The sequence below is a fragment of the Branchiostoma floridae genome, unplaced genomic scaffold, assembly GCF_000003815.2.
Source record: "Branchiostoma floridae strain S238N-H82 unplaced genomic scaffold, Bfl_VNyyK Sc7u5tJ_1285, whole genome shotgun sequence".
NCBI classification, from domain to species: Eukaryota; Metazoa; Chordata; class Leptocardii; order Amphioxiformes; family Branchiostomatidae; genus Branchiostoma; species Branchiostoma floridae.
In genome coordinates, this window is record NW_023365693.1 from 59,090 (window position 1) to 73,154 (window position 14,065).

A 14,065-nucleotide genomic window follows, 5' to 3' on the forward strand; every position below is an offset into this window, starting at 1 on the left:
AATTATTTTCGCACGAGTTCTTCTGAGGTTCTCAGAAGATGCCATCCATATAATAAAATCAACATGGCCTAAGATAAAAGATTGCTGAGATTATACACACTTTAAATCTTACTGGGTGACAATAATATCAAAAGCAACATACTATATAAGCTGACGACGTATATGCTGTATATGGCACTGAACAATCATTTGAAAATTAATGATACCCCTTTTGGTTTAACTTCAAAAAGCGGATTTCTATATGATATGTATGTTTCTGTATTACTACGCTTTTTTATTTGTCACAACGTATATGGATACAAAAGTGCCTGAATTACACAAAGCTAGTACATGTTAACGTTACTGTTCTTTCCAAGTTTCCACAAAGAAGTTAGTCAAGAAGATATGTTTTGATCGTTGCATTGACCGTGATATTTGATATGTAAACGAAGGTTTGTTCCACAATTCAAACAAACAAATAGCGGCGGTGCATATATATACTTATAGCTTCAAGCATAATAGTGAATAATGTCATTTTATAAGCACACATACATGTACCTGCCACTCTTTTTTTTGGGGGGGGGGGGGGCGGCGGCAGGAGGGTCCGACGAACGCGCTATTTGTGGAAGACTTTCAAGTGTAGAAAAAGCTTGTAGGCAAATATGTCAGACATAGGTAGCAGTAGCAAATTTTCGGCAAAAAATCGTACGGCTCTGATTACAGAAAGAAATTGTGAATGGCGCGATCTACTATTTATCGTCGGCAAAGATGGCGGCCTCACTTTGAAAGTTTGGGTGATATAAGTAGTAATTTTATAGTAATTATCCAACACTGATTGGCTTGTATATCTTTTAAACATTTGTAAAGCAGCCCGGACATGAAGTCCTAATGTTTATAAACTCTGTAATACTACGCAGAAGGTTGTCTCCATTTGTGGACTTTCGAACAACCAAGGTCACTGCTAGCCAAGGTCATGACAAGACTCCATTGCGAGAGTCTCGTTCTCTGGTCACGTGGTCACTCCCGAACTTCGCCGAGATCGTCGTCTCCCCATCGGGAATTTCCGCGGCGTCCTCGGCGTCGTTCAGGTTGGGTTCGGGTGTTTCCGCCCAGGGAGTGCAATAGCTCTCCAGAGTGTCGAAGGTGCAGACATTGAAGCAACAGTCGTCGATGAGTTCGCGAACTCGGCGGGAAAACTGCGGTGATCGGGGGTGGAGCCTGGCTTCGTTGTCCACGTTGGGAACATCTGAAGGATGAGAATGACAAAGAAATGAAGAAATTACTTTAATTCGACACACAAATCGTCATCTGTTATACAGAAATCGTTATCAGTAATACAGTAAAGTACAGTACAAAAGTACAGTAACACGATAGGACTTTCCGGCATAAGAACAGGCCCCGCCAACACACAATAAACGCCCGTAGAAAGCCATGAAATCGATGTATACATGCAGGGTTGGACAAGTTTTCTAAAATTGACTTGTCCTATCGGGCAAGTACTTAAAAAATTTACTTGCCCAAACCAACTTTTCACTTGCCCGAAATCTAAATGACATTTTTCTATGTATATTCATGACCTTCAATGGAATTTTTGTTATTGGCTCTATTTTCTGTGCTTCAATGCTTGATGTCATGACTTTGAAAAGTAGCAAGTACATCAAAATCTCACTCAATGGAGAAAAGCTAACTTGTCCGATCGGGCAAGTGGGGAAGGACATGCACTTGCCCGATTGGCATTTTCACTTGCCCGGGACTATAGGGCTAGTGGACTTGTTTATCCCTGACATGTATACATGTTGATGTATATATGAGTATATGATGACGTATATCTATATGTTAATTTATATACGAGCATGTGTAAGTGGGTATATGTTGATGTATATATGGGTACATGATGACATTTATATAAATCATGTTGATTTAAAGATGAATATATAATGACGTCTATATGAGTATATACGGATGTATACACAAGTATATGTTGATGAATATATGGTGACGTTGTTTATCCACTGTGAACCATAAACCCGTCCATAGTAGACACGAGTCTGCGCTGAAGAGAGACGGATCAGTTTATAGCCGCCATTAATGTCGGGTGTTTCATCTGACAGGTCAAACAGCAGCCTTCTTCGCAGATTTCGGGAGGGGCTGGTTTTATATTTGAGGCGCTGGCGATTAGCCAACTTTGAAACGAGCGAAACAGTGCCCCCATGAAATAAAGGCCATGCCCGCTCCAAGTCTGCGAAGGAGGCTGTCAAATTAAGATCTCATTGATGAGTTTCTTCTTCCCATAGACTTCTATGTTATAATACGTGGTTTAAATGGGCGCGTTTATAATGAAGCTACGTGAAATTTCAGCAGATCTTTCATTCTATGTCGAGCAAATTTACCCTATATCGTGGGAAAAAATTGCAAACGTAAACTATACGTAGGAACTTTTTTTATAGCAATTACAAACTACGATTAGTCAATCCCCACAAAAGGCACTTTTTCGCTGCTAGTGTACAACCGCACCACTCAGAACCCACGACTGTGTACCTCCGACCTAGCGCGCGGCTGCAAAACTTTACCTGCTAATGTCTTCAGTTACAAATAAGTTTTCGCCAATCTAACTTTTGCGATCAGTTCCGCTGGCTAAAAGGGAATTTCTCACAGCTAAAACATGCGTCCGTGCAGCCGTTCATTTTTGGCTCGGATCTCTTTTAGGGTACCCACTCGCGGAGTAATACATCAATGAGACCTTAACAGTAGCCACCAGAAAACCGGTTGCACAATGATTACCTCTAGCGCAAACGCGGCTGGCTCAGAATCTCACTCACCGTCGAGTAAAATTAGCTGGGCCTTACTTTTGAGCCAAGCAGCAATAGTCCCGTCTAGGGCTGGGTATCGGTACAGCGTACCGGTACAAAACCGTTTTTTCTTATTGGACCGGTCCAGAAAAACCGGACCTGAAAAAATTAGGTGGACCGGATGTTGGACCGATTAGAAAATTAACAGATTACTTTATCAGGCATTCACACGTTTTGGCGCTTGTAGGTGGAAGAAAATACCAAGAGTGAAGTAGAGTAGAGTTTGTAGTAACTTCTACTAAATTTTACAGCCAATTGCACAGTTGCAGATAGCGTTGTAGGATTTTAAACGCCAGTGTAAGTCTAATACTCCACCCAACAGATTTCTTTGTAGTGAAATGGGCCATTGGTATGAGTCATACTGCATCAGGTCCAGGTTCAGGTCCGGACCTGGACCTGGTCCTTTGGACCTGAACCGGACCTGGACCTGAATTTTCTGTACCGGTACCCAGCCCTAGTCCCGGCTGTTCTATGGAATCAAGAGAACGCGAGCAGAAGTTTGACTTGTGTTGACACTTAGATATATCATAGAGGCACCAAACATTGAATATGAGAACTTGGAAAACTGAGTAATGCGATCGCTAGACAACACTGTTTCAAAGACAACAGATATACTAGTTACTAGTAGGATAAAGGTGAATTATTAGCTTTTCACCGAGCCGGTTTGGAGACACAAACTAGCCGGAGTCAACGACCTCGCCTTGCTAGAAACATCAGAGGGCTGTGACAGTTGACCGTGTCGCCCTGCCCTGAGTCTGACCTGAGCCAGGGAAATTCACATTCCTGTCTGTTCCCTACGGCCATGTGGTACCACTGTAACAGTTATGTTTACGTGTAGGTTTTCAAGCGATTCCTCTTCGCGTGTGCAAGTTTGTGACTGTTTCGCACGTACAGTACTGTTGCAGGACACGCGTTTGCAGGTCGGTGAGCTCCATTCGATCATGCTGGACAGGAACATGTGGAGACGATGGTGTCAGCTCTCCGAGGATGAACTGAACTGAGTGTTTAAGTTACGTTACGTGTATCGTTTCAAGTCAGCGTGTAAGAGAATTTCGTAATCGGTATAAAAGCTCCTTGATTTGTGTATGTGCAAGTTTTCAATCATTTCCTCTCCGCGTGCGGAAGTTTGTGACCGACGAGTGTTAGATTTCGTGCGTATAACGTTATAGTCTTACGTGATTATGATTTCAAGTGTTTCCAAAGTCACCGTTTGATAGAGTATTTGCTGATTGTGTGCGTGTCACGGAGTTTCTCTCCGCGTGTGCAAGTTCGTGACTGTTAAATTTCGTACGTCTATAGTGTTACGTGTTACTATCGTCGTATGATTTCAAGCGTTTACAATTGCAAAGTCAGCTTTTAAGAGAGTGTTTGCGTGTAGGTTTTCAGCTGTTTGTGAAGCCTACGTGTCCAAGATTGCGTACACTTGTGGTGATCACCTCTTAAGAGCGCTTTGACGTAATTGTTGTTGACAAACGCTTGAGACTTTTAACTCAACGGTCATACATGTGATCTAAAATGTATCTTACATCTGGCGATCGACGTGTGCTTGAGTGCGTAGGCAAGCTAGCTATAGCCGGTTAGGAGCGTGTTGACAAATGCTTCAAACTTTTGGCTTTCCCAGCCTTTAATGCCTGCTTACTGCAGACTACGTGCGGGCGCAAGTTCAGACTGTTTGACGCAATACTTGTTGACATACGATTCAGACTTTCAACTTTCGCAGACTTTACTTGATCTTAAATGCCGCTTACTGCAGACTACGTGTGTGAGAGTGTGGACACAAGTTCTGGCGACTTGACGTAATTCTTGTTGACATACGCTTTAGACTTTCAACTTTCGCAGACTTTTCATGATATTAACTACGGCTTAAAACAAACGATGTGTGATGATGTGTGCGACAGTGCTTAGTCGCACGTTCGCTCTGGTTGCGTTCACTTGACGTTATTATGACTTGTTGACAAACGCTTTAGACTTTCGACTTTCCAAGTCATTTATGCGATCTTAAAGCAAAGCAAATACCACCATTAAGGGAGTGCCTGCGCAACTTGTAATCTTTACAACAGCAATGCAGAGCGTTTTGACGTAACTTTGGTTCACAAATGATGCAGACTTTAGACTTTTTTCAGGCTTCTACAGCAAACTACGTGTGTGAGAGTGCGTAGGCAGGTTCTGACCAGCAGAGTGTAATACAGCGTATTGACGTAATAGTTGTTGACAAAGGCTTCAGACTCTCAAGTTTCTGAGCCTTCTACTTGATCTCAAATACCGCTTCCAGCAAACTACGTGCGCGAGAGAGTTCCGACGATTAAAAGAGCGTAACTCGACAGCGAATCGACGTAATTGTTGTTGACTTTCTCAGTCCTTTACACGAATGCCGCTTACAGCAGACTACGTTGCATGCACAAGACAGTTCTGATTGCGTCCTGTTGACGCAAGACTTGTTGGCAAACGCTTGACTTCCGACGTTTTAATTGCTTTACATAAACGGAGAGATCATTCTAGCTCAGTTTACGTGCCGGCCCGTACGTGGGCATGTTATGATCACCTCAAGACTTAGCCTGGTATCCAGCCGTAATATAGCTCCCGAGTCTCTTCTCTCCTTTTCGTAATTGCGAAGAGAAGAGAAGAAACTCGGGAGCTATATTACGGCTGGATACCAGGCTACTCAAGACTTGCATCGCTGGAATTCTTGGCAAGGTAAAAGTCGCTGATATGCCAACTAATAAACGTTTTTATGATCTTTTATGACTTTAGTGGAATGTGCAGATAGTTGCAAAGACACGACTGACAGACACCGAAGGTGGTGAGGTCGTGTGACATAACTGGCCCAGAAGCCAGAGGTCCTGGTTCAAATATACCTAATCTCCAAGCAGATCCTACGGTGCCATAAGACAGTATCAAAAGCTGTCAGAGGAGTGAAGCCGGCTTAGGTGCCCGTCTGACTCCCTTTGGCCGGCTACACTCCTTGGCCAGCTTGTATATTATCCTATGGCACCGTAGGATCTGCTTGGAGCGTCCGACTCCTTTAGGCCAGCTGTACTCCTTGGCCAACTTTGATACTATCTTATGGCGCGGTAGAATCTGCTTGGAGATTAGGTGTATTTCAATTACAAGTTGATAAGATTCCCTGTATGCAGTAAGCAGTAACTACTGCAATATTTATCACCGTTTCCACTTCTGTTTTCGTCAACGAATCATGTCGACCAAAACATGTTGACGTCTCGGGCAGCATCTCAAGTGTTTCCTGTTATTCGGACGCCGCCAAGAGGGAAGTTATAGCCTGGATAACCAGGCACCACGGAGGGCGATTTTATGACTTTCTCACGTTAGGAACCTTTATACACTGCGTTCCTGAATCCCGTGCGGCGTACGTAGCACCCTAGCCCCTGGGCCGGCTAATTCGATTTGCGGGGCAAGTTGCTAGGGAAAAGCTAATCTCCAAGCAGATCCTAAGGTAGCGATAAGCTGGCAGAGGAGTGAAACCGGCCTAGGAGTGTGTTTAGCTACCCAGAGGCCGGCTTCACTCCTCTACCAGATTGTGCTACAGCAGGATCTGCTTGGAGATTAGGGAAAAGCTGCTGCGTTGTTGTCTGGCTTTCCGGGTTACAAAGCCTGCATCAGAGACTATAGCAGAGTCACGTAGCGTCCGGCGGCGGCCGCAGCTGGGGCTAATTTTGTACCAAGACGGGGCGGGCCTCTCGGCGGGGCCGGGCGCTGGCGCGTGCCGTCCATGTTTGCGCGGCTCCCCTCATTGCCTCAACCGTCATGCGTACCACCTGTTACAGAGAACGTGCCGGGAGACTCGTCTGCAAGCAGATGTACGATGGAGGCCCGTATGTTTTAACTCGTTACCTTCTTACGCCTCACTCCATTTTCGGTTTTTCGGTCTAGCGATTACCTATAGATGTCCGGTATTTAAAAAAAAAAACAGATTTAGAGGTATTACGTCGACGGTCGGTAGTTTCAAACAGTTTGCAACCTCCGTCCGTCGACTAGCCTGGTTACCAAACCCCAGCCCGATCTCAAGTATCTATCGTACAAGGGCCTGGCCGGATGGCATAGGCCGGGTTCTCAATTTTGCCTCAGATAATGGGCAAAAAACTCCACCAATAAACAGCAGCAGGATCAGCAAGTTAGAGGTAATCACACCCCTACCATGATTGGTTAAAGACCCCCAACTGTATTTTTTGAATCCATAACAGTGACCACCAAGTACCTGATTCGCTACTGTGGTAGCCTGCTGACCAACTGTGGTGTGTTGTAGCTGGCTACCTGTGGTGTGAGTGGTCATAAATCCTATAGGTTCTTCTCCCTCTGATCAAGGGCCTTGAGAACCTTTCTACAGCCATCCTGCCAGACCCCAACACGAAAGATATTTTTGAGGTTGGGGCATGGTATCCAGGCTATGATATCTTGATATCCTTAAATACCCTGTTCTTTAAAACAAAGGATATAGGTTACCCCGCAGATAAAGGTGAAGTAGGAAAGAAAGAAGCATATCTGACCTTGGTTCTTGCTAATCCCCGGCTCCCCGCGCCCCTCGCACACCCAGCTCAGCACGTCGAACAGCGTCGAGCCGCACAGGTACGCAGAGCTGGCGGGAGCCGCGCAGCCAATCAGCGACAGACACGTCATCAGCAACACTCCTGACGGACTCATGGTCGTCTGCAACACAGAGGTGTAGGAAGTAATCACCAATCAATCAATCAATCAATCAATCAATCAGTATATCAATTATGTAATCAATAAGCAGCTCATTGACCAATTCTTCTATACGGCAAGTTTATGGCTACCTATAGCCCCTTAGGAATTAAAGCTTGTTGGAGGCTAGGGCCACCTAAAGCCTCTTAGGAAGGCCTATTAGTATTAGATGGAGGAAAGCCTGGGGGCAAGAATATATGGTTGATGAAGGCCTATCCGTAACCCCTCAGGAAGAAGGCCTGTGGAGACTTGGACTATCCATAGCTTGAAGGATGCTGGGGCTACCTGTAGCCCCTTAGGAATGCCTGAGTGGGGGCTAGGACTATCCATAACGCTTGTGGAAGGCCTGGTGTAAGACTAACGGCCTGGTGAGGCCTGGTGGAAGCTAAGACTACCAGTAAACCCGTAGGAAGGCCTTGTGGGGGCTAGGCGGAGGCAAGGGCTATCCGTACCCTTAACGGAAGGCCTGGTGGAGGCTAGGACTAATCAAAGCCCCGTAGAAGGCCTGGTGGAGGCTAAGACTAGATAAGCATAGTCCTTAGGTAGGCCTGGTGGAGGCTAAGACTACATAAGCATAGTCCTTAGGAAAGCCTGGTGGAGGCTAAGGCCATCCGTACCCCCGTAGGAAGGCCTGGTGGAGGCTAAGACTACATAAGCATAGTCCTTAGGAAAGCCTGGTGGAGGCTAAGACCATCCGTACCTCCGTAGGAAGGCCTGGCAGAGGCTATGACTAGATAAGCACTATCAGCACACGTTTCTCAGCGGGAGCATCAGACCCTTGTGTCAGATGCTTCTGGTTTGTCCTTGGCAGGAATAGAGGCTTGGACTATCCAAGACTCCTTAGGAAAGCCTGGTGGAGGCTAAGACTATCCGTGCCCCCGTAGGAAGGCCTGGTGGACGCTAGGACTATCTCCGTACCTTACCCTTAGGAAACCCTGGTGGAGGCTAGGACAAACGGGGTGGGTTGATGAGGCCTGTTGGAGGCTAAAACTAGATAAGCATAGTCCTTAGGTAGGCCTGGTGGAGGCTAAGACCATCCGTACCTCCGTAGGAAGGCCTGGCAGAGGCTATGATTAGATAAGCGCTATCAGCGCAAGTTCCTCAGCGGGAGCATCAAACCTTGTGTCAGATGCTTCTGGTTTGTCCTTGGCAGGAACAGAGACCAGATAAAAGGCGCCGGGAGTCCGGACCTGCCCCGGGTGATGACGGAGGGGCCGCGGGGCCCGACACGGTCTGCTGCCGCCGGGTCTGATTGACGACCCGGTCGTGCCCCTGTCTGGGGCTCAAGACGCTACCAGCCAAGCTCCTGAAGGAAAATCTGTCTTCTTATCAACAAACTTGACGAGCGTCTTGGAAGGGTAGGACCGACTTTGTAGACTGGTAGCCAAAGCTACTGTGGTCGACAGCAATAATTGGCAATACAGCTATTTTTTCTGCTCAACACACCTATTTTGCTGCACACAGACACACAGACACACATATAAACACATAGACACACAGATAGACACACACAGATAGACACAGAGACAGACACACAGACAGACACACTCATAGACACAGCGACACACATACAGACACACTCATAGACACACCAGACACCACAGATAAACACACACAGGCAGACACATAGACAGGCATACAGACAGCAGGCAGACACACTCATAGACACACACACACAGACACACAGATAGACACACACATACAGACACACAGATAGACACACACATAGACACACAGATAGATACACAGAGACACGACAGTCAGACACGCAGGCACACACACAGACACGCAGGCAGACACATAGACAGACATACAGACATGCAGACACACAGACAGATACACAGAGACACGACAGACAAACACACACTCAGGCACACAGACACACAGGCACGGACACACAGAGAGACACACATACAGACACACAGACAGACAGACATACAGGCAGACACACAGTCAAATTCAAAGCAATATCTCCATTTTTCATTTTGAGGTAAATATTTGTCTTGGCGAATGTCTTGGAAGGTGAGGGCCGACTTTCTTGAAGGCCAGGCGCTACGACAGAAATAAGAGCACGTGCAAACTTAAGATTTATGCGGCTGTGTCGAACGGTTGTCTGGTTCTTAAGACGTGATCAGCCAAAGTCTTGACAGATTGTTCTGTACTTGGCGAACGTCTTAAAGGGGAAGGCCAATTTTAAGGAAAAAATAGCTTAGTCTAGATTTTAATTTAGCGGCTTGTCGCACGGTTGTCTGGAGTTAAAGACTGGAGCAGCCAAGGTGTCGTCCGTAGATTTATCTTGTCCTGCTGTTGGCAAATGTTTCAAGGACTTTCCGCTTCTGAGTTGCAATAAACAACCAAGATTTGGCTCACTTTGTTTCACTTTCATTCCACTTTCACTTGCCAGCATCCCGCTATTGGCAAATGTTTTAAGGACATAGCCGACTTTCTGCTGTTGAGTTGCAAAAAATAAAAACACAACCAAGAATGAATTTCAAAAAATGATTTACTTCATTTTACTTCGCTTTCACTTGCACTTGTATAGAACATGAAAATTCTGGAAGTAAGGTTTCATCCTTCTAGCTAGCTGTAGTACAGCATTTGTGAAAAAGTCAAAACTTTTTTGCTTCCTTTGTTTTGAAAAGATACATTTTAATTTGAAATTATTATAGCACCTTGTTAGAACCCGGATTTTGGGCCGAATGCCCTGCATGCAGTTCCACCCTAAGACCCCACACAAATACGAAAACATAAAAAAACACAAAACAACTATGGTGCATAAAGTCGACCGTGAAGGAGTCTGTTGACCCAGGCTATTCCCCGCGGCGGCAAAACACAAGCCTAGCCACATTCTTGTCTTAAGGACAACGTCTTGGAGGGAACGCCTTATCTTAAACTCCTTCAAGTGGTCCCTGGTCACTAAGATTAGTAAGAAACAGGTCCCGGGGGAGATACTGTATGTCTCAAGGGGTGAGAAGGACCCTTAAATACGTAACCTTTCCGGTTGATAAACTTTAAAATTTTTAACCTTGACTTTCTTGCTTTTGGACAGACGAGGACATTGTGGCACTGCACTCAAGTTAAAAACCTATGTTTACAGTGTCACATACGCAGTACAGGCAGAAGGTAAAGGTAGTCTTTTACATTACCTCCCCGACCGCACCTTGGTGAATTGAGGAAGGTCGTGTAAAGTACAGTGCCCTACCCAAGGGCGCAACGTCCGGGGCACAGCGAGAATCGAACTCGGGACCTCTAGGTTCCGAGCCGAACACTCTACCAGCCCTCGCCAGGACGCCACGATAAAAAAAACTATTCAACCTTGACTTGTGTAAGGTCTAGAGCGTGCGCAACTTCAATGAGATGCGAAAGGTTCGAGTTGTTTCGCTTATGTAATGGTGGGTGTCTGACTCAACCCCCAGATGCCTTGGGTTACAGTCCTCTGATATGCTCCAATGTTGTGCCTTTGGGAAAGGTACTTTATACAAATTTCCTCACTTCACTCAGGTGGAAATGAGTATCAAGCTTCAGTTAAGGCAATCTCCGTATAGGAAGTTCTAGGTCAAACGCCCTACCACTAGGCCACGTCGACGCCAAAACTTTGAAACAGTCGAGACGAGAAAGAGCCGGCGTCACAAGTGGCCAGGTTCGTCCTTAAGAACCCAGCTGGGTAGATATGTCTTAAGGCTTAAGAAGCAAATCTTAGACCTTGTGTACGAAACGTATCCGGTAGATAAAGATTAAGGACAAGCTCAACGTCTTAACCTTAACTGCGGGCGGCACCACAATGTAAGACGGCAAAGATGAAAAGGACTCAAGCGACAAGGAACTGAACGGGTAGATATCTCTCAAGGAGCAAGACTTGTGTACGCATGACTTCCGTTTTATGATTCTGAACCTTGACGTTTCCATCTTGACTTGCAATGGAAGACTTAGACTTAAACTTCAACTGGATTCAACTGGACTGTTTAAAAACATAGAAGTTCAGACGAAAGCCATTTAGATCAGACTAAATCAAGAGGAACGTTTGAGCCTTATTTACGTAACGATTCCCACTGGTAAAAGTTACAGACTAACGTATAAGCCGTTAGCCGGCCAAATACTTGAGACTATTGGTGAGTACCGGTACAGAAAATTCAGGTCCAGGTCCGGTTCAGGTCCAGAGGATCAGGTCCAGGTCCGGACTTGAACCTGGACCTAATTATCTGTGAAAACTTGTGAATTGGTGATTCTCAAAGCAATGGTCCAAGTGTCCAAAACACGTGAATCTGTTCAGTGTAATCGGTCCAAAATCCGGTCCAATGATTTTTTTCCAGATCCGGTTTTTCCGGACCAGTCCAACAAGAAAAACCGTTTTGTACCGGTGCACTTGACCGGAACCCACCCCTACTTGAGACAGCGGAGACGAGTACATGTGTTATCAGAGCCGTTGTGTTATCTGCTTCAAGCGTAAGAGTCATCCTTATAAATCTAAAAATAGGTTCACTTCAGACAGGGCCCGGGGGTTTAGATACACAAGACTCAGAAGTGTTCTATTTATTCTTCTGCTTGTTTACAGTGCCGCAAGACAAGCGTGTTGTGACAACACTCCTTCTTCTAAGATGTTTCATGTCTTTGACTAGTTGGAGGCTTTCCAGAACGCCTTGGGTTCAGTCTTAAGCTGGACCGAAACGTTAACGTCCTGACAAGAGCGGGACCAATATGTGTATGAAATTCAATCTCTCAGATTGAAAATAAGGAAATTAGCTCAGATTATCACTCTCTTATATATCATACGCTATATACCCACCTAGACTGTATAGTCAGCACTAGTATTCGGGTAGTCTCTTTGCAATGATATTCATCACCGTTCATTGTTACATGCATACAACCAAATATTCCCTATCTTATTTCTACCATATACTTTCAATTAGCCTACGGGCATGAGTTTCTTATAGGTTGTAGCACCTGGGACTGGAGGAGACGCTAAAATAACAACACCGGGAAGCTAGCAACTACAGGACGCATTTGTCAATTTTTAACTTTTACGACAAGAAGTGTGTAATAATGAATACGTAGGAAGTTGGTAGCTAAGCTAGATCCAGAGAGACCGAGGAATGAACACACAAACATCGGAAGCAATGATGTTGTTGCCAAAATAAGACGGTCCGAATTCCCGCCGATGGAGGTCACGCCAAATGGCATAATCACGAGTCGTCTGCCAGAGCGGCTGGGCGGCCACTTGTAGGAATGTTTTGGAAGTCTCGAAGAAGGTTTGAGACGTCTCAAGACCGCGGGAAACATTTCAAGAAGTTGGAAACAAAATTCCTCCAGATGGAAGAACCCAGACAGTCGAGCGTCTTCGGGTCAGGAGTTCGCGCCGATGTTTTTCTTCCGTCGTCTGAGCGTTTTCAAATTCTGTGTTTTGTTCTTCTCTAGTCTAGTCTAGTCTAGTCTAGTCTACTCTGTTCTGTTTTTCGTCCCGTCCCGTTCCGTTCCGTTCTATTCTATTCTGCTCTCTCCTGTTCTGTTCTGTTCTATTCTATTCTATTCTATCCTGTTCTATTCTATTCTATTCTATTCTATTCTATTCTATTCTATCCTGTTCTATTCTATTCTATCCTATCCTGTTCTAGTCTATTCTGTTCTATTCTATTCTGTTCTCTATGCTATTCTGTTCTATGTTATTCTATTCTATCACTATTTGTTCAATTTGGTTTTATTCTATCCCTATCTATTCTATTCTTTCTCATACTCTGTTCTGTTCTACTCTCTATATTTTAGGCCTCTGTTCAATCTTGTAGCTAAGCTAATATTAATTTTTATTCTGTAATGTTCTATACTATACTACATTACACCATACTATATTACCATGACATAAATCTATATTCTATGCTATTCTACTTTAGTCGAAAACAACAGGTGCAGTTTCGGTCCCATCTCGACAATGCCCCCGCCCCAGTCCTCGGACCGACCCTGACCTGCACCACAGCTTGCATCATGTACAGATATGCGCGAGGTTGTGATATGATAGGGGCGCTGTTTACGCGCTACACTAGTAGTCTCTACCAGACTCCGGAGAGATTAGAATACAGAACCAATGTACGAAAACTGTATTGTTAACCTTCTCTCTGCTGCCTAACCTAACCTATAACCAATAGCAAACTGGTAGCTAAACAGCCCTGGGCTCGAAATACCACCTGCATATGCAGGTTAGTGCAGGTAAAATTGGAGCTGTGCAGATATTTTTTATGTCTACCTGCACGTAACCTGCACTGGTCCATGTACTGGGTTTTATACATAAATTTCCTTTGATTTAGACGTATAGGGATTGTTCTTAGCCGCATTGACTGTTACCGACCTATTAACTTTTAAGTATAAAAGAAAAAAATGCAATGGTTCCTAAACAATTCTAGTATGATTCATACTTCCTAAACTCGGAGTGGTGGAGGTAAAATTTGTCTGTTGCAGGTAATTTTTAATGTTACCTGCACCAGTGCAGATATGCAGAATTGAAAAAGTATTTCGAGCCCTGTAGCTACATGTACTTCAGTGTGCTACAGCCT

The 14,065-nt window shown here is 44.9% G+C and overlaps 1 protein-coding gene across 1 annotated transcript in view; it reads right to left on the reverse strand.

Annotated features, from left to right (window-relative positions):
• Positions 1–619: 619 nt before the first annotated feature.
• LOC118407319 (bombyxin B-2 homolog) overlaps positions 620–14,065 on the reverse strand; it is a 14,644-nt gene continuing 1,198 nt past the window's right edge. Inside the window, exons 2-3 of the mRNA XM_035807783.1 lie at positions 7,331–7,490; positions 620–1,225 (exon numbers count right to left, since the gene is read on the reverse strand). Coding sequence (XP_035663676.1) covers positions 951–1,225; positions 7,331–7,484 — 429 coding nt within the window. The 5' untranslated portion in view covers positions 7,485–7,490 and the 3' untranslated portion in view covers positions 620–950. The remainder of the gene's footprint in view (positions 1,226–7,330; positions 7,491–14,065) is intronic.